This window comes from Prionailurus bengalensis, chromosome D3, assembly GCF_016509475.1.
Source record: "Prionailurus bengalensis isolate Pbe53 chromosome D3, Fcat_Pben_1.1_paternal_pri, whole genome shotgun sequence".
NCBI classification, from domain to species: domain Eukaryota; kingdom Metazoa; phylum Chordata; class Mammalia; order Carnivora; family Felidae; genus Prionailurus; species Prionailurus bengalensis.
This window is the reverse complement of record NC_057356.1, coordinates 93,775,594-93,798,397: the sequence shown is the minus strand read 5'-3', so window position 1 is coordinate 93,798,397 and position 22,804 is coordinate 93,775,594. Positions and strand designations below refer to the sequence as shown.

The following is a 22,804-nucleotide window of genomic DNA, read 5'->3' as shown; positions in this document are numbered from 1 at the left end:
AGGCAGGTCAGGACCGAGGCTAACAAGGGCACCTGGACACGCCCAAGGGCAGAGCTCACACAGCCTGTGTGCAAACAAGCGGGGCCTGCACGGTGAGGAGCCCCCTGGAGATCCTTGCTCGACTTGCTGGTTTTTCCACTGGAAACTGAGGTTCAACATGGATTTTAAATGGGCAAGAGTCGAGCCAAAAATTGTATCAAATAAAACACGTGAGGGGTGCCTGGGTGGCTCAGTCAGTTACACATCCGACTCCTGACTTCCGCTCAGGTCGTGATCTTGCGGTTCGTGGGGTCAAGCCCCGCGTCAGGCTCTGTGCCGACAGCGCGGAGGCTGCTTGGGGTTCTCTCTCCCTCGCTCTGCCCCTCCCCCGATGGCTTGATCTCTCTCTGCCCTTCCACCACTGGCGTGTGTGCGCTCTCTCAAGATTAATGAACTTAAAAAAATGTCAACTACTACTACTCTTACTGAAAAAAATGGGGTGCCTGGGTGGCTCCATCGGTTGAGTATCTGACTCTGGACTCCAACTCAGGTCATGATCTCACGGTGTGTGAGCTCGAGCCCCGTGTCAGGTTCCACGCTGAAGGTGTGGAGCCTGCTTGGATTCTCTGTCTTCCTCTGTCTGCCCCTCCACCACCCGTGTGTGTGTGCACTCTCTCTCTCTCAAAATAAAGTTAAAAAGGAATTACATAAACACGTGCTATGTGTTGTAAGCATCCCTAGACTACAAAGAGAACACAACCGGGACATCTAATACACAACTGGATGGTCTGCACACCTAGTCACAAAGAGGCAAACACTTCTCATTAACATCTGAATTCCTCAAGTGTTTTGTGTATCGTGTACAAATATGCATTTTTGGCAAGAGCAAACAACTCGTGGCACACCAGTTCTCTCAGGCGTGACTCCCGCTGACGAGACTTGTGGGTCTTCTCGGCGTCTGGGGACTTGAGCGGTTTATTTACTTCCCACACTGCTTCCCTTCATGGAGCCTGGACCTAGACTACGATGTATGGACGCGTCGTTAAGACAAAGCTGGGAACGATTTGGGCCGGACCCCCGGCCGCTGGTGAGCCCGCGTGCAGCACAGGGGCACGTGTGGCCTCGAAATCACACCCTCACGCCACGCGGAGGTACAGGGTCTCCTTCCTGACACGGGGGTGTAAGGGCAGAAACCCTTACGAGCTTAGAGAACGATCAGTGTGAACGCCCCCGCACCACACCCGAGGCACACGCACCACGGCAGCCCCCCCGACCACCGTGCACGTACGACCGAGACTGGGGGAGGTTTACGAAAAACCTCAACAAAACCAGCGGGGCCCTGCTTCTAAGTGGTCACAGCTCTTCCCGCCAATGTTTGCTGCACAGCAGTCAGGCTTCCATCACGTAAGAGCCCGGGGTCTGAACTGCTCTCGCGTGATTCCGAAGCCAGATGTACCTCCTGACTCGGCCGAGGTCCGGGACGGAGGGACGTATCTTCTCGTCTCCCACCTGGACCCCTGGAGGCAAGAACCGCCCCTCCCCACCCCTGCACACACCGCCGCGTCTTCGTCAGAACCGCCGCGTGCGTTCCGGTCGGATGCCGGGAGCCGCTTTCCTCGTCTCCAACTAGCTACCTACTGGTTCTCTTCCAACTAGCTACCTACCAACGCCAGCTGATCGTTATTTTCACCATTGAGCGCGAGGCCCGGTCCTCAGGGCAGCCTCGGGATAAATCTTCTCTCCCATCCTGTAACCGAACTTTGGGCTTCACTGGGAACACGTGGGATCAGAAAGAACCTCTCTCAAAGCTAACGCTCAACGCCACCACGCGCCAATTTCCCCTGTACGAAGGGGACAAACCAGGAAGAAAAAGGCAGGGCGGGCCGGCAGGCAGCGCCACGCAGCCTCGAGTCGTGTGGCTTACGGGGACCCCCCCCCACGACAGCACGACGAACAGACGAGGCAGTGCCGAGTGGCCCTCGCCTTCGTATCAGGTCGTGAGCAGGAAGCTCGGTGGCACGAGGGGGGGCACCCCCATCTGGGTGGGACCCGAGGTCTCGGAGGCCGGGGTTGTCCCGAGCTCACACCCGATGGATGCCCAGGGCCACGAGAGTCTCCGGGACGAAGCTGCCCCACGGGCGAGCCCGAGACCCAGGTGGGCCGGGACATCCAGGGCAAGGGAAGGGTACGGAAGGGTGGGACAGGAAAGGGTAGGGTGGGGTAGGGAAGGGTAGAGGCAGGGCAGGAAGGGCAGGGATGGGGGAAGGGAAGGGTCTGGTGGGGTAGGACAGGGTAGGGCAGGGTAAGGGCAAGGGATGGTGGAGGAGGGGGTCTGGTGGGGTAGGACAGGGTAGGGCAGGGTAAGGGCAAGGGATGGTGGAGGAGGGGGTCTGGTGGGGTAGGACAGGGTAGGGCAGGGTAAGGGCAAGGGATGGTGGAGGAGGGGGTCTGGTGGGGTAGATGTAGGGCAGGGAAGGTCTGGGGTGGGGCAGGGAAGAGGAGGGAAGGGCAGGGAAGGGCAGGGCAGGGCAGGGAAGGGCAGGGAAGGGCAGGGAAGGGCAGGGAAGGGCAGGGAAGGGCAGGGAAGGGCAGGGAAGGGCAGGGAAGGGCAGGGAAGGGCAGGGTGGCGGGCGGCTAGCGAGAGAGACAAACCGTGCGCTGGGGTGGGAGGCAGGCGGGGGGCCGGGGCGACTTTGCAGGGGGGAAGAAGGGGTCCTGCGTCCCCGACCCCGGCGGCACGGTGGGCGCTTCCAGGAGGGACCCCCGGGCCCGGGCCGCGCCCGCACCTTGATGCCCGCGTTGCGCAGCAGCTCCAGGGTGGGCCTCACGTCCGCCTGCAGCCGGTCCTCCACACCCGTGAGGCACAACAGCTCCATCTGGCGCTCCAGGCTCTCCACCACGGCCGCCACCTTGAGCGCCCTGTCGTGGATGCTCAGCTTGGCCTGACTGTAGCGGCTCTGAGGAGACAGGGGCCGTGCGGTCAGGGGGGCCGGCCTCGGTCCGGCGGGCGGTCGTGCGGGGTGGGTGCCCGCAGGGGTCGGCTCACCTCGAAGTCCTGGTACTGCTCCTCCGTCAGCGCCCTCTTGGCGACCACGAGGGTGCGCAGGCCTTCCCGGGCCATGTTCCCGCACTGGAAAAGGAGACGCGGGTCACACGCGGCCCCGATGGCTGCCCGCGGGGGCGACGGGTCCCCGGCATATCCGCGGGCACCGCTCCGCGGGAAGGACCGGTCCCCGGCCCATGGGCCCCGCGGTCCCCGTGTCCGTCGGTGCGCCCCACGCCGCCCAGCTTCTCAGGCTTGTGTCCCCCCGGACACCTGGCAAACACAGCCTCCTGTCACAGCCGTGTCACAGCCGTGTCGGGAGGGCGGCTCTGCCCCTCCTGCTCTCCGCGGGCGGACGGGGCTGCCGTCACGGTGACGCTCTCGGGCAACAACCACACCTTCCCACCTCCAGTCAGGCTTTCCAAGATGGTGTCAGGAGCATGATGTTCCCCAAGTCTACACCTGTCTGCACACAGGAAGTGAGGGTGCCAGGGCGGGAAGCGGGAAGGCCTCATGTGGAGGTGCAGGGGGAGGAGGATGGGGGGGAGGAGGAGGAGGAGGAGGAGGAGGAGGAGGAGGAGGGGTGGTCTCAGGAGGCCGCTGGTGCCGGGGGAGGGGTGGGGGGGTTGGGGAGGAGACCCCGAGGCCCCTGGGGCGTAGTCTCAACCTGCAGGGAAAGGGGCCTGAAGAGACACCACAGGCCCCGCTCCCGTTGAGAGACGGAAACGCATTCAACAGGTGTGTGAGAAGCTGTCCCGTCCTCCTGCTCAGAGACCACCCAAACACACCCTCTCCTGTTGGAGGCAAACCCGGGCAGCCTCAGTTGACGACGGGGTGTAGGGACAGCCTGACCCGCGCCCACCTATCTGCTGGTGACGGGCCTCTCCTGTCACCGTAAGCTGCACATGCCATCGACACAAATCCCACTGCTGGAAACGGACCCGGTACCTGCAGAGGCGCGCCTGGCGCTCCTCCGGGGGACGGGGCCCGGAGCTGGGACACGGCCCATGCACACCAGCCGGCACCGAGGAGCCACGCCCGAGGTCGCGCACACAGCCACGCTGGCGGAGCAGGAGCCCACGCCGCTTTCCCGGCCGTGGACCCCCAGAGCGGGTGCCGCTTCCTTCTGTGACCGCGCGTCCCTCCCTCAGGCCGTGAAGCTGCCACGGGGCGTGGAGACCGACTGACATCCTCAAAACGCTGCCTGGAAAGGTGGGACCACGGTCTGCAGGGAGGGGGCGGCCTGTGGGGCGAGCAGCTGTCTCGCCCCAAATAGAGGCCCCACCCCTGGAGGACCAGGCAGGGTGGGAGGCGGGAGAGGGGCCCCCGCCGGTCACTGCCCTTGGACTCTGAGCCGAGCAAACCGGGCAGTGTCCCTGGCGCGCACGTGGGCGCCAGGGGGCCCCCACGTGGACAGCAGGGGGAGCAGGGAGAGGAAGAGCGTCCGGGAGAAGACGTGGAGGCCGCTGCCAAGTGGGGCACCGGCTCCTTGGCCGCTGGGACAGACGCACGGGAAGTCTGAGGACCAAGCGCCCAAGAGGCCCAAGCTCGGGCGTCAACAGCAGCGCTTCGGAGTGATGTGTGTTGATGTAAACGAAATGTAAAAAACAACCTGAGCGCTAAGCTGTACCGTTCTCTGCGGCCACGCTGTCTACACATCAAGAACACTACCACCAGCCAAGGCTCCTCCAGGCCGCGGGCTTCCGAAGGCCTGCTGCTTGACAGCCCTTCACCTCTTTCTTGCTGACGCTCTCAAGTTTCGAACTCTGAGGAACTGTTTCGAAGGCCGAGCGTCTTTCTAAAGCTTAACCTGCAGCATGTTTAGCCTGTTTCCGGCACTCGTGGTCGACAAGGCACAGGGCCACGTGCTCACCCCGCTCTGGAGTGTTTCCCGGCCCCAGCAGGGGCTCCCGGACCGCACGGACAGCCTCGTGGGGCAGGTGCGGTGGGCCGGGGCCCGGCAGAGGTGGTGCCTGGGTGTGCGACCGCTCGCTCGCTGCCGGGCCACGCAGAGACGGGCAGGTCTCTTCAAGTGTCCACAGCAAAGCCCGAGGGGTGCAGGGCTCCACACTTCAGCCATGCGACAGCCACAGACAGAATCCCCGACGTGCACAATGTGTACTTGCAAATGAGAACGGACACCGTAGTCACGCATTTCGGCGAATGCATCCCAGACAAATGAATCGGCTGCTTTTTGGTTCATAAAGAAACTTGGGTACTAGTAAGCTTGGGTATCCAACGCTGGGACCGCACACCGACAGCTCCCCGCGACCCTGCTCGGGACGTCCTGGAGTGCGTGCCAAAGCCCGGATGCCAGCCCTGCGTGCAGCCACAAAGCCACGCAGACGGGCAGTTACAGCCACTGAGGGAGCCAGGACTTGGAGTGTGTGACCTTCCGTGAGTGGAAACCCCACATCACTAGGGACAAGTGCCCGCACTCACTGATCAACAGTCCAGACGCGACTCTGCACGCGCGCTCTGCCCTGCCCGGCCGTGCGCACAGACCTCAGCCTCCGCTGTCCCTTCAGGGCACAGGCTGGCGCTTCCAGATAACCGCAGTTCTCGCTCGCTCGCTGTCTGGGTGGGGCGCTCACGTCTCACAAAGCTCACCTGCCAGACTGCTGCTGAGATGCTCAAGTCTGCAAACGCGGAGTATGAACCATTCAGACTTTCTGAAATCCTTTCTAATCTGGCCGCTTGAGTAGGTCTGATGCTCACGGAGAAGCGGACTGTGGGCACAGCTCCCACGCCCCCGCCTCACACATCTTCTGGGGACGGCAGGGCACTGGTCACCGCACCCCTTCATTCACGCCTTCCCCGATCCCCAGTTCTGACCCTCGCTCCACGTGTGCGCGTGGAGGGCAGGAGGCCAGGTGCCCGAGCGCTTTCGCCGTCCAGGGCGCGGTTGTTCTAGGTCTGTGCACACTGCACAATCTGACGTCACGGATCTGACAAAATTGGCTCTTTCTGTTACGTGGTGAGTAAAGAGTGTTGGTGGCTTGTTTTTCTTTTGTTTAATAAGCGGAGAATACAAGTTTACAGCCAAGAATCCAATGTGGGGAGCGATGCTCAGGCTCTCCCAACCTGCGTGTTTTTTGGTTTTTGTTGTAAATAAAGTAAAGGCCGTCAGACTATAAGAGCATTACTGCAAAGACACGGGTGGAGGACCAAAACATTTATCTAAAGGAAGGGAATGTCAAGTTGAGCACTGAATGCACAAAGGATTTTTAATAAAGTTATCTTTGTGGAAAACAATCTGACATTATCTGTCTGTTGCAAGACATTTATTGATTTGACCTCATAAAGCTAAATAAATTAAACAAGTATTTTATAATTAATGGCACATCATTATGACCAAAAGTAATTTTTATGGCATTTTACTAGGTCTTCAGGGAATTTAATTTATTCATGGGCCTGATTAAATCCAAGCGCCTGAAGGAGCTATTGATTCATATTGCCAATGCTGCCGCGGACGCGGGGTGTGGGGTGTGGGGTGTGGGCAGCAGCGGGTGACCCAGGAGCACCACAGAGGGCTGTGCTGACACCCACAAGGGTTCCATGGACTCTGAAATCCAACTTTTTCACTAACACACAAACATAAACAATAACATAACCTCATGAGGCGAAACATAAATCCTGTTTTCTATAGGGAGAATTTGGTAAAATAGAGAATTGATTTTATTCGTATTTTATTTTATTTTTATTTATTTACTAATTAACTAGCAGGCTCCAAGCCCTGCACAGAGCCCGAAGTGGGGCTAGAACCCACGACCGTGAGATCATGACCTGAGCTTAGATCAAGAGTTGGACCCTCCACGGACTGAGCCTCCCAGGTGCCCCAGTATTTTCTGGTTTTAAAGTGATTCATATGTACACATTAGAATGAGATTAAAATTCTAATTAAAATCTTGCAAATAACTTAGGTTACAAAATAAACATGAAAATATAATACATGTAATATAATACAATGTTATTTCAGAATTTTTAGTGAATGATTAGTAATGCTACTGTTTCACTACTGGAAACAAATATTATTCGTAAGGGCCCACTAACATACCTACCTGCATCCCCACAAAAACCAAATCGAGTAGTTATTTATACAGAAAGTAAACTATTTGCAATTAAGCAGCACCCCCTCCTTTCTGCTTTACGAAATTGAGAGGAACTGGAATCGCTTAAAAGAATCTGGTGGAGGGGCGCCTGGGTGGCTCAGTCGGTTAAGCGGCCGACTTCGGCTCAGGTCATGATCTCACGGTCAGTGAGTTCAAGCCCCGCATCGGGCTCTGTGCTGACAGCTCGGAGCCTGGAGCCCGTTTCAGATTCTGTGTCTCCCTCTCGCTGACCCTCCCCAGTTCATGCTCTGTCTCTGTCTCAAAAACAAAGAAAACGTTAAAAAAAAAAAAAAAAAAGAATCTGGTGGAGAGCCAATTCCGTGTCCAGAAACCTGTCGGTGTCTGGCCGCAAACGTGGTGTCTCGATCCCCCCCCCCCCCCCCCGTGACGGCAGCACGCGTGAGCCGGCTGCTTACCTCTTCCTCCAGCCAGTCGTTGTACTGCACGATGGAGGACATGGCCACGTCGGCCCCTTTCATGTAGAAGGTGATCTCCGCAGTGGACTCGTCCTGCGCAGGGAGGGAGCACAGGCACGCTAAGGACACACCGCGCCTTGCAGATGGCAGCTGCCTGGCTAGAAACGCGCTGGAAGAAGCGATTGCCCCGAGTGTGCTCCTTGGGCCTGAGCTACTCAAATATCCTCCCGTGCAGGCAGCATCAGCCTCCCCTCCTGGGTGTTCAGGCAAATGAGAACTGAGAACTAACTGCAGATCTCGACAGGCCGTGCCGAGGCTGCTGAAACGCAACCTGTTGGCAACACGTGCCTCGGACAGCAAGGTGAAGGTGAATCCTCTCAAGTTCTCAGTGCCCGATCAAATACGCTTTCTTTGGTCAGCCGGCTTCCAGGATATGTTTTTGGAATTTTCTGGAAACATCTAAAAGGGGTGTAGGTCGGCAGCTTTATCGTCATAACTCATTCTCCAGCAGAGCTCCTTGGCGTGCTACTGCCGTCAGAAACAGACCCCAACAGCTGTAGCGGATTTCAAACGTTACCAGCTAACACCTTTGACTTATTCTGCCCTTTAAACCACTGCCGTTAGAGCCTCGCTAACTTCTCGGTATAAATCCTTAGTCTGGACTTTGTTTAAAGACAGAGAACTGCAGCAAACAGAAGCACTGGCAGAGAACCGCCCCGAGCCACCAGCCTGGCGTGCACAGCCCCGAGCGGAGCGCAAGCCTGGGTCACGGGCGGACGCCTACCCGGACGATGACCCCCATGCGCTTGCTCTCCGACGTGAAGGGGAACATCTGCAGAATGCAGTAGGTCTGGATCTGGCCGCTGGGGGTCCTCAGCTGCACGGAGCCCAGGTCTCTGCTGACCAGCGTGAGGCCGACGCTCTCCGTCCACTGCACCAGGGCCACCTGGAGGAGACCAGCGAGACGTGAGGCCGCGCGCTACACGTGAAGGCACGCGGCAGGCCGGCGGTCAGGAAGCTGACCGGCAGCGGCAATTCATGACACCTACGCTGTCCGGAACCTTCCTGGGGTGGCGCCGTGTCAAGTATTGACCCTGGAACAACCACTCTCTGGCTGATGACCTGGCACTGTGGTCGGGTCCCTCGGTCTCGCTTTCCAGCAAGAAATCCATTACCGATCATTCTTTTGTTGCCCGTTGTGTCTTCGGCTGCCCAGAGGTGGGGCTTTAAAACCCACACAGGTGCCGGCCTGGGCGCAGAGCGGGCTGTGAGCGACGGGGCCTCCCGAGAGCTCCCGCCCGCCCGCCAGTGCGACGTCCCTGATGGGGCCCTGCTCTCCTTCTAAATGAGAGCCAGACGGGTGACCGAGGACAGCTGGTGCGTCTACTGGAGCACCTGAACTGAGCTCAGCTGCCAGCAACCCCTGGGTCAGGAGGAAAACAGACTTGCAAACTGTTCTAACGCTGAAATGACCAAAGTCCCCTGGCACACGGTCATTCCTCAAAAGCAGAAGTATTCTTATTGACGGTTCATTATCTAGCATTAAAATGTGAAGATCATAAACAGAAGAATAATTTTTAAAGCTGATTTATGAACAGTGGTTTTCATGACAGTGTTTTCTGGAAAAAAAAAATCAGTTTGTCTTTAAAAGCCACCTGAGAACAGTCATCAGCTAGAACGTGGTCCGCTGGGCCCCCCCACCCCCAACCCCCCTGCTCGGTGAAGGGCCGTCATTCGCAAGCTGGGGGGCTCGGGCTCCTCCCGTGCCCCCCGCCCCTTCCTTCAGGCCTGCGGTTGTACTCACCCACTACAGGCCCAGCATTTACCCCGGGCCGGAGGAGTGCACCCACTCAGTTCTGCCCAGCAAGCAGAGCGTTACCGCTGGGCCTGAGCGTTCCCTGTGAAATCGCGGGGGGACAGGCCGCGATGAGGCCCAGCAGCCCTGGTTCCGAGGCTGGAACGCTCGGGTCGCCCCCACTCCAACTCCTCACCTGGACAACCGTGGCGGCCAGGCCACCGGGCAGGCCGCCGTGCACGCCAAAGCGTATCTGGGGTGTCAGGGTTCCGCCGTCACCCTCCCTCACAGAACGGGAATCCCTTTCAAGGTGAGGTTTCCTAGGTGGCCCCCACACTTCTAACTACAGGAAGATTCCAGCACAACCGCCAACTGAGGGTGAGGGGCTGTTTGCTCCAGTGTGTGCTGGGGAGGCCGCGAGTGGCCGGAGACAGGAAGGCAGGAGAACGTGGAAGTGAAGGGTCGTCTGGGACGGCACGTGTTCCGGAACACAGCCAAGAGCACGAGTCGCCTGTGCTGTGCTGGCAGGAACTACAGCCAGGCGGCTGGTTCGGGGCACGACGGCCACGCTCCACGGGCTGGTCGTAAAGAAATCCCTGACAGACAGCAGTCCGTCTCCTTCACGGGGTCGGGGGGTGGGTGGGCTTTATTTCCCCAAATGTTAGGATCTCGTAAAGGAGCCAAACAGACAGGTAGGGGGTAAAATTTCAGGGTAGTAAAGACACACGGTTTAAAATCATTTTTTTTTTTTTTTTTTTTAAGTAAGTAACATAGGTCAATGCACCAGAATTCACGTGGCAGAAATTTTGCATCTTTTACAAAGATTACCTGGTAGAGTCAGCCCACAGTGAACGGAACGGAACAATTTCAGAAAAGCGGGATCGGGAGGGAAACGGTAGTAACGACCCCGCGTTACTGGATCACTTCGCAGATAGTAACGCATTCCCAGAAGAAAGGCCGAGGGCTCAGAGCAACTTTCTCACCCGGGCTCGGCGTCTGAGTGCCAGACACAGGCAGTGACCGTGGTGCCACCTCCTACTCCCAAGGATGGGACACAGAGGTCTCATTCTCGAGCGGACCGAAGGCGGCCCGCCGTGCGCAAGCTGCGCTCCGACGCTGTGGCCCGTCAGCGCCCGGTGCCTGAGGGGAGACTTCCTGCCCCCTTGCCCGGCCCCACTGCCCACGCCTGGTCCCCGACCCCCCGTGGGGCACAGTGTGCTTGCTGAGGCGGGAACGGCTACGTGCGGGGTGCAAATTTCTCCTCCCCGATTCTCCCCTTAAAAACACAAGTTCCGTTTAAATTAGTGAAGTCACAGCATTAGCGACAGCACCATGTTACGGATTAGGTCGCCAGCTAGAGAGTCAACGGTGCAGAACCAGCATCTCGTGTGAGCAGCACTGCGCAATCGGCTCTGACGTCCAGAAGGAGAACCCGTCCACGCGCCGGCCGGCCCTGCACACAGGCCGTCTCACGGACGCCCCGGGTCGGGGGGCTGCCCCGTGGCGCAGCGGTCACTGCTGGGAAGCGTCCCGCTGAAGGGGAAATTCTGACCTTGAGCCTTTCCTGCTGTGTGTACCTTGACCTTCTCTGTGCCTGCGTCCTTACACAGGGGAGACCCGCTTGCTCTCCAAAACCTCGGATCGAATTCGACAATGTGCCCAACAGGCTAGAGTACTGAATTTAAACCGGTAAGGCAAAACCTAAACCAAGAACAAGTCAGAAGCCCTCAGTGTGTATTACATTTGGGCTGGTCAGACCACGTCTCAAGTGCTGGACTCACTCCTGCTGCCTTTTGGGAGCACGCTGTTCATGGGATCACCTAGCGTTTTACCTGCTGTGCGCCTGAAGCCCCCACTGCCCATGTGCAACTGATGCTTCTCCCCCTTTTGGGGGAAATAAAGCAAATGAGCAGATGTTTACTTTTGTCTACTTGATGAACTATTTCAGTAAGATCACTGTTCTTCCTTTCCAGAAGGTAAATTATACGAACAGTCACAAAGCAAATGCTTAATGTCTGTCCGATACTGTGACAGACTGCTGTGTCGACAGGACTTGTTCGTGATTTTCACGTTTTGTTAGTGGAACCTGCCCACCAAAGCCACCGCCAACGGGGTCAGAGGCAGGACAGTATGCTGTGACCCCTCACCTCTGCCGGGGAGTCAATGGAAGGCCAGAACACTGCCCTGCTTAGGGGCAACTGCCTCATCGTGCAGGGAGGACTGTGGGCTCTGTTCTTGGGGGCGGGTGTCCCCACCACGGTAACGGGCCCTGGAGTGGGCTGCACACGGTCTGCACCATCAGTGTGCCTTATGGAGGGGAGCTGGGCTTATGGTCACCCCGACCTCTGCAGGGGCAGGAAACAGGTCAGCCATGTGGGGTCAACCATGTCTGCGTGAAAGACCCAGTAAAAACCCTGATGCCGAGGCTCAGTGGCCTTCCGGCCCTGGTGGTGCCGCGCACACGTCACACGACACGCTGGAGAAGCACGCACGGTGCACACAACCCTCGGGGCGGGGGCGAGCGGGAGCGCACGGCAGGTCTCTGGGGGACCCCGGCCTGTGCGGCTGTGCCATTATGGGTTCCCTGGTGGATCTTAATCTTTGTCCCTCCGTGGTCACAGCCGGGGCCGGTCTGATAGCTGAGCACAGTCCTCCTGCCAGTGACCACCAAACCGAGGGACGTTTGCAGACCCTGCCTGGCAGGAGCCCTGTGTGGACCGCGTGAGGACCAGGGGTCCAGCAAATGCCAGCACACCCCTCCAGGTGAGTCTCCCCGAGCCCAGCGAGCCCAGCCAGGGCGGGAGCAGGGGCCCCGGGCCGCGCAGAGAACGGAAAAGCCGAGTAGTGAGGCCCGGACGTTATGTGGCACTGCCCTGGGTGGAGAATAAAGAGAGGAAAAATAACCTTTGAACTGATTTGGGATTTCTCACTGCCTTTTTAAAAATGAGTAGAAGCCATCTGGGAAGGGCACACCTCTGATCCTGGGGAAGGACCCACGTGTCTGAACCCGGGTGACCAGGGGGAAAGGCCGAGGCGGCACAGCCCCACGCCGCAGACCTGAAGGCGGGAGGGCGGGTCTTCCCGCGGCAGGAGGCGCTCACACGCTCTCGGCTCCTGCCCATGGCAGGGGTGGACCGACTCGGCCCCCCACGCAGTCTAGGCACACAGGCTGCCGAGCAAAGGCTTGGTGGTCTCGCCGGCCATACTGGCTGGGGCGGGGCAGCCACGGTGGCCTCCCCGCCACGCTTTTCCACCCCGTGGCCACTCTCCGCTGCAGGGGATGGCAGGGCAGACCCTCCGAGGGCTGGGCGAGCCCCAGACTCCCGACCCACACCCCAGGAGCAGTCTGCATTTTTTCTACCTCCCGCACCCCGGCCCTGCTCTGGGCGTGTGTGCAGGCACAGGGACGCGTGTGGGCCTTCTTGCTCCTGAGCTGAGCGGCCGGGCTGGAGGGCAGTCCGGCATCCTGTAGGCGTGCTGAGCGTTAACCAGAGTCACTGTGCAGCTCGCATTAGAACTCACATCGTCTGGTTTTCAAGTGTGTTACCGGGCTCCTCGAGTTTGCCAAGATCCTAAAACCACGCCACGGATAACACGGCACTGAATCAGAGCACCCCAGAGACACGTGGCCGTCACAGGAGGAGCACGGGGGATAGTGGGTTCTGCAGCCCACCTCGGGTGGGAAAGGAAGCGCACACTGGACACGCTTTTCCTATAAAACTTCGATATAAACCACAAATGGCCCCACACCCCCCAGGTGAAGGGCAACTGTGACGTTCTGATCCGTCAAGGGTCTCTTCCTGCCGACGCCCCATCACCTCCTTGGGCCCCCCAGTCAGGACCGCAGGCTCTACCGGAGGACTCACACCCGTGTGCCATTTACTGTACGCGTGCCCGCACAACCCGCCTCAGGGAGCGGCTTGTGACCGCGTCACGTCAGTGCAGGTGCCCATACAACTGTTTTTAATCATCATCGTTTCGAGGACTAAGTCTCCACGTGACACCAACCAGGAGTGTGACCCCTTCCACAAGACAGATGCCTTAATCACCGCCCTAATGCGAGTTGCTCAGTGAAGGGTGAGCAGAGGGTCTTGCTCTGGCCTTGAGCTTTCCCACCTCGTCTCAGAGCACCCTGGGAGTGCAGGGGACCTGGTCAGATTCATACCAACTCTCTCATTTCTGCAAGAGAGCAGTAGTGTTCGTCCAGAAGGCCTCCTAGAAACAGCTTAAATCCAGCGATATTAAATGTAGAAATTAACTAAAATTTCAGAGGCGTTGGCGTTTGGCTCTGTTTTCTTCCTAAAGACACGTAAGCGGTTAAAACACACGTCCTCTTTGAAAGCCTGCAAGCCTCGCCTGCTGTATGAGGGACGGGACGGGGGGGGGGCTACAAGCGTGAGGGCTGGAGACCATAGTCGCACACATGCACACGCACACATGCACGCACACACACGTGCACACACACGGTGAGAGTGCTGCATCCACAGCCCTGCTGTGCGGCAATGGCCACCTGGCTTCTGCCCAGGGAGGTGCGGCGACGGACGTGGACACTACACCTGGAACCGACCCACGGACCCCCAGCCTCTGCCCGTCGCAGGTCTGTGCTCAGGGCTGGCTTGGCGAGCCGGCCCGACGCCCCCTCTCCACCATGCCACAGCAGGCCTTCTCTCCCGCCTCCACTGCTCCGGAAGGTTCCCTGGGCTGCCTAAGGTGCTGCGTCCTGGCTCCCTCCCTTGTGCTCCTCTGGGTGTATCCACTCTTCTCTGAGTGGCCATCGTGACAACCTACACTTATACGTGCGGGGGTCTGCTTGTTGGTCACGTCCCGCACCCCAACCCGCAGCACATCTGGGACTTCCACGTCGGAGGCGCTCGTGTGGCCAGCACGGGACGGTCCTCCAGCCACAGAGAGCGGATGGTCTCTTACCCGGAGCGACTTAGGAGTGGAAAGCTGCTGGGGCACCTGACACAGATGCCAGTGCATAAATGGGGCTGTTCTGAGCACCTGCTTGTGTGAGGCACTCTCCCCAGTTCTGGGAGGAGACTGGTGAGCAACCCCCCCCCAGCATCACCGGGGCTGGGAGCTAAGAAACGACGGTCTCCCTGGAAGTTACCAGTCTGCCTTTAGACCATTTCTTCACCCACAAGACGCCAGTCGTCTGAAGGAAGCACCGAGCCTTATTCTTAAGGTCTTATTATTACTGTAAAATGTTTCTTTATTTGGGGGGGGGGGTGGGGCAGAGAGAGGCAGAGAAAATCCCAAGCAGACTCTGTGCACTCAGTGCAGACCCCCACGCGGGGCTTGAACCCGTGAACTGTGAGATCATGACCTGAGCTGAAACCAAGAGGTGCTCGCTTAACCGACCGAGCCACCAGGCACCCCACCTTTACTTTTTATTGTTAAGTATTAAGTATCATGCTAATGACAGGATTCTTCACACATGCCCCTTATTAGGTTGAACAAATTCTTTTATTTCTAGTTTACTGAGAGATTTTATTAGGAATGGATGTTTGATTTCAGTCAAGAGTGTTTTTCCCCCTGAAGCTACTGAAATGATCATACGGATTTTCCCCTTTGTCCTGTAGACAAATTACACTGATTGATTCATCACAGTTGAACCAACCTTGCATTCCTGGAATAAGCCCCACTTGATCACGATGCATTACCTTTTTTATTTGTTGCCAGGCTTTATCCACTCCTACTTTGTAACAGAGTTTCGCATCTACGTTCATAAGTGATTACGTTTCCAGTTTCTCATAATGCCTTTGTCTGGTATCAGTATCACTTTAGCACCAGAGAAGCGTTTCCTCCCCTGTTGTATTCCAGAAGAGTCTGTACAGAATTGGTATTGTTTCCTCTTAAACATTTGGTAGAATTCACCTGAAGCCACCTAGCCCTGGATGTGGAAAGGTGTGTAATTGCAAATGAAATTTCTTGACTAGATACAAGAGCTGTGATGGCTCTGGGTGTTTTCAGTAACGTGAGAGAGCTGGGGGAGAGGAGGAGAAATTACTGATATGCGCATGAGCATACGCCCTGTTCTTTTGCTGGGCAACTGAGGCCAACACGGGTACGTGGTTTCTGGGCCCCTGCAGCAGTGCGCTTCACGGGACGCTCTTCTGCACTGGCAAAAGGCAGATGCATAGAACAGTCTAACGGGATGATGTGCATCTACTTAATTTATTAAGCAACGTATATTGCAACCTTAACAGTGAAATAAACTGTTTAAAAAAATTTTTTTAATGTTTATTTATTTTTGAGAGAGGGAGAGACAGAGTGCAAGCTGGGGAGGGGCAGAGAGAGAGGGAAACACAGAATCCGAAGCAGGCTCCAGGCTCCAAGCTGTCAGCACAGAGCCTGACGTGGGGCTCGAACTCACGAGCTGTGAGATCACGACTTGAGCTGAAGTCGGACACTTAACTGATTGAGCCACCCAGGTGCCCTGAAATAAACTGTTTTTAAAACAGACAAATTAGAAACAATATAAGGAACAACAGAAGGATTTTTGATTCTGCAGATTTAGTTTCAGTAGGTTGGGGAGAAATCTAGACATCGGGGGGTCTAGAACTCCTCAAATGTGTCCAAAGGCGGTCCAGGGCTGATAATGACCAGAACCATCATTCCGGCATTAAAAACAAAACTTCCCTTGGCCTTGGATGAGATGCCAGCATTTTCTGCGCTTGCTTGTGTTCATAAATGAGGACACCTCTTTCAGAGAAGATTTAGAGTGTAGGTAAAGCATTAATAAGTGTGCTTTAAAGTCTAGCTTTAAAATTAGTTGTTTCCGTCCGCACGACATGTTCCTACGTAGGTTCATGATTAAATATTTTTATTGTTGTGGTTTCGTGAACGGGACACTGTCTTCAATGTAACAGGCTGTGGTCGATACAGAAGAGTGTATGGGTTTGTGCATTTTTATTGGGGTCTCCTGAATCCTTGCCGAGATATACAGTCACACCATGTCTTAAGGGGTAATTTTATTTTCTTGTACTAACTGTCATGATTTTTCCCTGCCGTGCTGTCTGGATAGAGCATCCGGGACAGACAGTATGAAATGGCATTGATGTTAGCAAACATCTTCGTTTTATCCTTTGCTTGGGAAGGACTGCACAGTCTACCTGGTGTGACGGTGAGTATCGGTTTAAGACAGGTAGCGTGGATCACGTTAAGAAAGATCTGTCTGTTTTCAATGGGCTATTGCTGGATTTGGAGAGGAAGCCAGTGTGTCTGTTTTGATCTGGAATGGGTACTGGGTTTTAACTTAAATGCCTTTTTAAAAGTCTCTAACGGAAGTGAGATTATCAAGTGGCTTTCAACTTCTACAGAGCCGTACGGACACATCTCCCAGTCAGTCGTTCTTGCATCCCTGGGGAAGAGGTCACCTGGTCACGGTCATTCAGTAGTCCTGTAGCTTTGTTGGCCTTACAGGATTTCTGGATCTTTGTTTATAAGATTTATCTCTGAGTTCCTTTTTTACTGTGTGTATATTTATACTGTGTGTCTTGATCAGATTTTAGAACTTAGGAGCAAGTTGGCCTTATGAAATGACTTAGAAGGCTTTGTACTATTTTCCTTGCTCCAGAAAAGTTTTGGGTGGGGTTTATTTTTGGCTTAAAAGAACTGGCCTATAAAACTGTCTGGTCCAAAGTGGTTTTGGCAACTTTTTGAATTTTGTCTCTGGTCTACTCAGGTTTTAGGTGTTTTAGACTCCACTTGGCTAATTTATATTTTTCCCGAACATGGTTCCTTAGTGAGCTTTTCAAACATATTAGCATTGGGGCCGTTCAATACACTCACAAAAATTCAAGCCTGTTTGTCTGGTATACAGTCCTCACGTGCAAATTTTGTGTGCATGCTTAGTCTGCATTCACTGTTTGGTATCATTTTTACTAATTTTGCCAATCATTTTTCCATTTTACGTAGCTTTTGAATTTATTGCCTTCTCAGCCATTCCTTTTTGTTTTCCTTTCCTTTCATTTCCTTCGGTTTTGTTTTGTCTTCTGAATTGTTTGCTTGGATGCAAGCTCACTTACTTCTCCTTACGGGTGAGCACAGCCTCCGGCTTGGCTTGCAGGGTGCTCGGCAGGATGCCCTCTGGCAGAAGCGGACTTTCGTCTGCCGACTGCACCTGCTACGGTGCGACCAGGAGCTGTTCGGTGTCCCCACGGAGGTCACGCCGTGTCCCTGGCCTCTCCTGACCATGGCTTCTCTCGGGTCCTATTCCCCACACTAACAGGACGTACACACAAAGCTGCTGAGGGTGGATAGAAATTGTCAGGTCTCCGGCTCAGAATCTCTCTTAGGAGCAGGTCACGCGCTGCTGCCCGCTATCCCGGTGAGGCCCCCTCCGTGGGCAGAAGCAGGGCACGCGGCTTTCCCTGTTCCCTGGGGGTGCTCTCGGTGATGGTGTGGGCCACCTAGCACCCCGGCTCCCGTATCCGCGGCCCACAGAACACGAAACCTTCCTGGCACTCAGGCGTGGGCTCCTTAGTAACAAAGTTTCGGTCTCCACATGATCTCATGTGGTCGGGCAGCCGTGTCACGCGGGGGGTTAGTTTGTCACATCTTCCTCGGGTGCTGCCGTGTTCCTACGGAAGCGGCTGCTGACGTACTAGGATGTGATCCTGAGAGGTATTCCTCTGATATGTGAACAGAGCTCAGAGGCTCACATTTCAAATGACTATTTCTAGGATTACCGAGCTTATAGAAATTTCTAATAACGTGACTACTGACAATAATACAAAGGTAAAGAGACTTGAAACGTGAATATAAAAACTACATTTGGAGGAAGCCTGGGCTAAATGTCAGCCACAGGCCGCTTAGTGACATCCAACCCTTGTCACGGGCAACTTATGAACACACGGTCACCTCTCCATGCTCAGGAGCCAGTACAGGAAAGTATTCCCAGGGTCCTACCGCATGAGAGAAAACAGAATATGAGGCAAGGTCTGATCACTAATTTTTCCCTACGATTCCATTATCCAGAAATTTCTCTGCTATTACCAACGAAAAGCTTGGGGGACATTACTTTTCTCCTCTTGGCAGTTACACACACGCCTGGCAGTTCTGCCCAGGGATGCATTTCTTACCAGGCACCTTTGAAATCGCAACCCGATCACTGACCCACACATCTTCCACTGCGGTCCCACCAGCACGCTCATAACCGAACGGAGTCACAAACACGAGAGGCAAGCTGGTCAGCTGGAAAAACTGCCCCCAACAGTCACGGCGGGCCGTGCGTGCGCCTTCTCTGCTGCTCCTGAGAGCAGGACTTCCGACGCTGACAGGGACCTGAGCCCACACGTGCTGACAAGCGCCACGGTCCGTCCCGCTGTGAGGAGCACCCGCGACACAGTGAGTGTGAAACGGGAGCACACCATGCGCGGGACGGCTCGCTTCGGTAAGCCCAGAAGCAGTGCCGGTAAGGAGGCGATCTTCTGCTATGTTTAAATAACCCACTTGTAGTCTGGCATAAATTTTAGCCGATTCTTACCAAGGAATGTCCAGGTGAGGAGCTAACATCTACACCTGAAAATAATATGCAAACGCAGACCTCGCCTACATGCAGGATGAGGCCACGGTGCGGACAAGAACACTGCTAGCGAGTAGCTAGTGTTCAGAAGTCAGCAGTCCTTAAAGTCACAGCCGACTGACCTTTTTGGACCAAAAGACACCAGAGCCCTTCAAGGTTTGTGTCACCATATGCCCTGATTGCTTGAGTTGACAACCTTCCAACGCCAAGGCTCTGCCCACTGAGCTCGTACCCGCCAGGACTGCTCGTGACATTCAGGGTCCTGGCTTCCTCTACCTGCGCTGGACATAGGACAGCTGGAGGGGGCTGGGTTGCAACTCTGTCCAGGGATTTCCAGGCAACGCCCACCGTTCACTAAGCTGCAATTTGCTCTGCTGACGCTGTGGAGACAAAGCGACGGGCAAGTGAAACTTTCTACTCTCGTAGAGAAAATGAACCATCGATCACTCATCATAAGGAACGGGACAGGGCATCGGGGCTCCACGGGATGAATACGAGACGAGCTGCTGACACTCCAGCACTGCCACCTGCCGCACCTTAAAGTATCACCCACGTTCCACGACCACACGTCGCCACAAGTATTCAGCGACTGCACCTCAGTTTAACATGAGCTGCCCCAGAATGCAATTATTTGTATGAAACATTCACTTGTGCACACCTGCAGGGAGGGAAAAGACCCTCTGTTTGCAGGGAAATGGAAAGGAAGGCCGCTTCTGTTGTGAGGAAATGCAACTGTGACGTCAGACTCGGACACAGGAACGTGTGACTTCAGCGCGTCCTTTCGAAAGACAAAGAGGACGCGAGAGCCGTGAGTACGCAGGGACCGTGAGGGCGGAGCGCTGACGCAGAATCTGCTACAAAGCTCCCAAGCGATAGCATTGCTTATTAACCACACATGTTGTGATAGGTCAACGCTGAGGTCAGACAGAAACCATCAATTGAGCCATTTCCCTGAACAAAGCTCCAGGGTGCAATATTCTAAGCACTTTATTCAATAAAAAATGCTTTTAAAACGGTGCTTTGGTGATTGGGAACACTGCCATCATCCGTCAACCTAACTGCAGCAAAGTTCAATAAGCTAAATAATGAACCATTTAGATGATTTTCCTTGGGCCTCGGGGATTTGCAAACACTGCATCAATAAAGCTCTTTAAAAATTATGACAAAGTCTATTTTTTCATTTTCAGATTTAAAATCTGTTAGGGATTTTTTTAAGTTATTTAACATGCTGCTACTTCTAATCATTGCCCAATCTCCAAAGTAGAAGGAAAATTGTAAACAAGTAAAGAATTTAATTATAAGATTAGCAGTTCTATTTAGTTCTCGTAATCTTGGAATCAACGAAATCCCTCTCTACTGTGAATTCCTAATTTAAGATTTAAAAAGTGTTAGGACTTATATAAAAAACCAAAGATAAAAAACCCTATGTACTTTTTCTTCCTTCCTTCTTTTCCTCCTTTCTTTCTTTTTAGAGACAGCGAGGAGGGGAGAGAGGTAGCGGTGAGGGAGTGTGGGGGAGGGAGGGAGGGAGGGAGGGAGGGAGGGAGGGAGAGAGAGAATCCCAAGCGGGCTCTACGCTCAGCACGGAGCCTGACGTGGGGCTCGATCCCACAATGCTGGGATCATGACCTGAGACGAGATCAAGATTCAGATGCTCGACCAACTAAGCCACCCAGGCACCCCCAAAATCCCATGTAGTTTCAGGAAATTCATATTTCTTTTTGGCAGGTATTAAGGTGAAATATGTAATATAATATTTTTAAAACAAATACAATTTTTCTTGAGAAACATCTGTGGTCTCAGCTTCCTGTGCTTAAGACTGAGAAATAATTCTTCATCCATAATCAAATGGGATTCTTGACAATTTCTAGCATGTTATAATACAGAACACGATGTATTCAACCCTTTCCTTACGTGAAAAGGAATGTGGTTCATCTCCTTTACGGAGCAGTCACCAGTGGCCTACACTTGTCTCCAAGTGTCCACCGGAACGCTGAGACGGCAACTTCTAGATCTTATAAATCTTAGCTATTCATCTTATAGTTTCTCCTACGTTTCCTGTTACCAAATACACATGTGCGCGCGCACACACACGCACACACGCACCAGATTCTTACATCTACGTACAGAATGTAACACTCCCGGTGTTACAGGACGCTGACACCCGGAGGCGGCTGCGCCTGAGGGAGTGGGGGGCCTGGTCCTGCACACACCCAGTCTCCTCCGTACACAACGAGCTACACCCTCGAGCTTCTCGACAACCCACAGCACCGCCGCTAATCCAACGTTCACAGCCTGAGCCAATACCCCCCAAATGAGAGGGCGGGGTGACACTGTGACTCACAAAAAGATGCAGTCAGTCATCACAGTTCATTAGGTATCGAAAAGGGAAAGGCTACAAACCCCAGGGCTCTGGTTCCCACTTGATGTCATGGCCTGATATTGCCAGGAGACTGGTTTCTGGATAATTACCAAGGTCTGCTCCCCACACCTCCCTGCACGGCCTGGGCCTCGGGGACTGGCCGAGATCTGTGCACCCCACATCCGCAGGGGGAGGGGGGCCCGCTGAGACTTGTGCACTCCACACCCACGGAAGAGGGGGGGCTCGGCTGAGACCCGTACACCCCATATTTGCAAGTGGAGGGGTCCCGGCTGAGACCCATGCATCCCACACCTGTGGGAGAGAGGGAGGGCCTGGCAGAGACCCATGCACCCCATATCCGCGGGGGGGGGCCCGGCTGAGACCCGTGCACCCCACATCCGCAGGGGGGAGGGGGGCCTGGCTGAGACCCACACACCCGAGAAGGAAGACGAGGGTCCCAGGAGGCACAGTAAGAGCACAGCCTGCCCCCCACACCCCTGCAGCACCACGTACCCTGCGCCCGGGACGTGCCAGAGGGAGACCCAGACAGGACGCCGTGGAGGTTAGGGTTCAGGATCAAGCGGATTTGAGACCCTGCTTTGTCTTCAGCCTTTTTCATTCTTTTCAGTGTAAGAAAACGAGTAATTCCAAGAGCAACAGAGTTACTGTAAAGCCGTCCAACAGTACCGGTGCTTACGAAACAGTAAGGGCTCCCTTTATCTCGTCCTCATCAACGAGAACCAAGGACGGGGCGCCTGGTGGGCGCAGGCGAAGACGCCCGGGCAGAAGTCGGGGTGCGGCACTCGGGGCGCCGTGGGAGGACCCTGCGGGGAAGGGGTGCGAGGGACGCGACAGCGGCCGCAGGAGGGAGGACGTGCGGCTGTGGGCACAGACACCAGGAGGGGGCTCCAGGCGTGAGTTTGAGGGGGGAGGGGGGCAGCGGCCTGGTCTGGGCGAAAGGAAAACAACCCAACTTCCACCTTTTTGGCTGGTTTCTCACCGCCTTTAAGCTCTTACACGAGAGACGACGTGTTGCCCTAATTTCTAACTTCGTTTGTTCTGGTTACTATCAGATAATTTCTTGACTAAATAATCGAAGAAATGCCAATGTAACCAAATCCGCAAAAATGAATTTGGTTTCCGGAAAATACAGCAGTGCATAAAGCTTTGTAAAACACCACAAATCTGTAGGTGCTGTTTTCATCATTATGAAGTCACGTCTTTGTTTCCACTGGGGGACCTTGGAGGGCGCTGCCCAGGAACCGCTCAGACCACTGGCCCACCTGGCTCCTGGCTCGGGCGCTGGCAGCACGCCCTGGGAGGGGCCACGGGAAGACGGCCAGGACCCGGGCGCTCTCAGCCGTGGGTGCACCTTAGCGCGTCCCCAGAATGGAGAAGCGTCCAGCCCCACGAGGCCCACCCAACAATCACCGGTGGAACTGACCCCGTGCGCAGAAAAAGGCAGATAAACAAAACAGAAAAAAGACAATCGAGGTGTGAGCGCACCTGATGTGCAGACAGGATCAAGGGTGCCGATGTGTCCACCTGTGGCGCCCCAGGAGGCC

The 22,804-nt window shown here is 55.3% G+C and overlaps 1 protein-coding gene across 5 annotated transcripts in view; it reads right to left on the bottom strand.

The window, feature by feature from the left end:
• The window catches only part of ATP9B (ATPase phospholipid transporting 9B (putative)), a 252,267-nt gene that overhangs the window by 22,624 nt on the left and 206,839 nt on the right, over positions 1-22,804 (bottom strand). For 3 of the 5 annotated variants that reach the window (XM_043559118.1, XM_043559119.1, XM_043559121.1), the window contains 4 exons: positions 8,335-8,496; positions 7,551-7,643; positions 3,026-3,109; positions 2,766-2,936 (listed from right to left, as the gene is read on the bottom strand). In XM_043559118.1, coding sequence (XP_043415053.1) covers positions 2,766-2,936; positions 3,026-3,109; positions 7,551-7,643; positions 8,335-8,496 — 510 coding nt within the window. The remainder of the gene's footprint in view (positions 1-2,765; positions 2,937-3,025; positions 3,110-7,550; positions 7,644-8,334; positions 8,497-22,804) is intronic. The other 2 variants (XM_043559122.1, XM_043559123.1) reach the window with 1 other exon arrangement.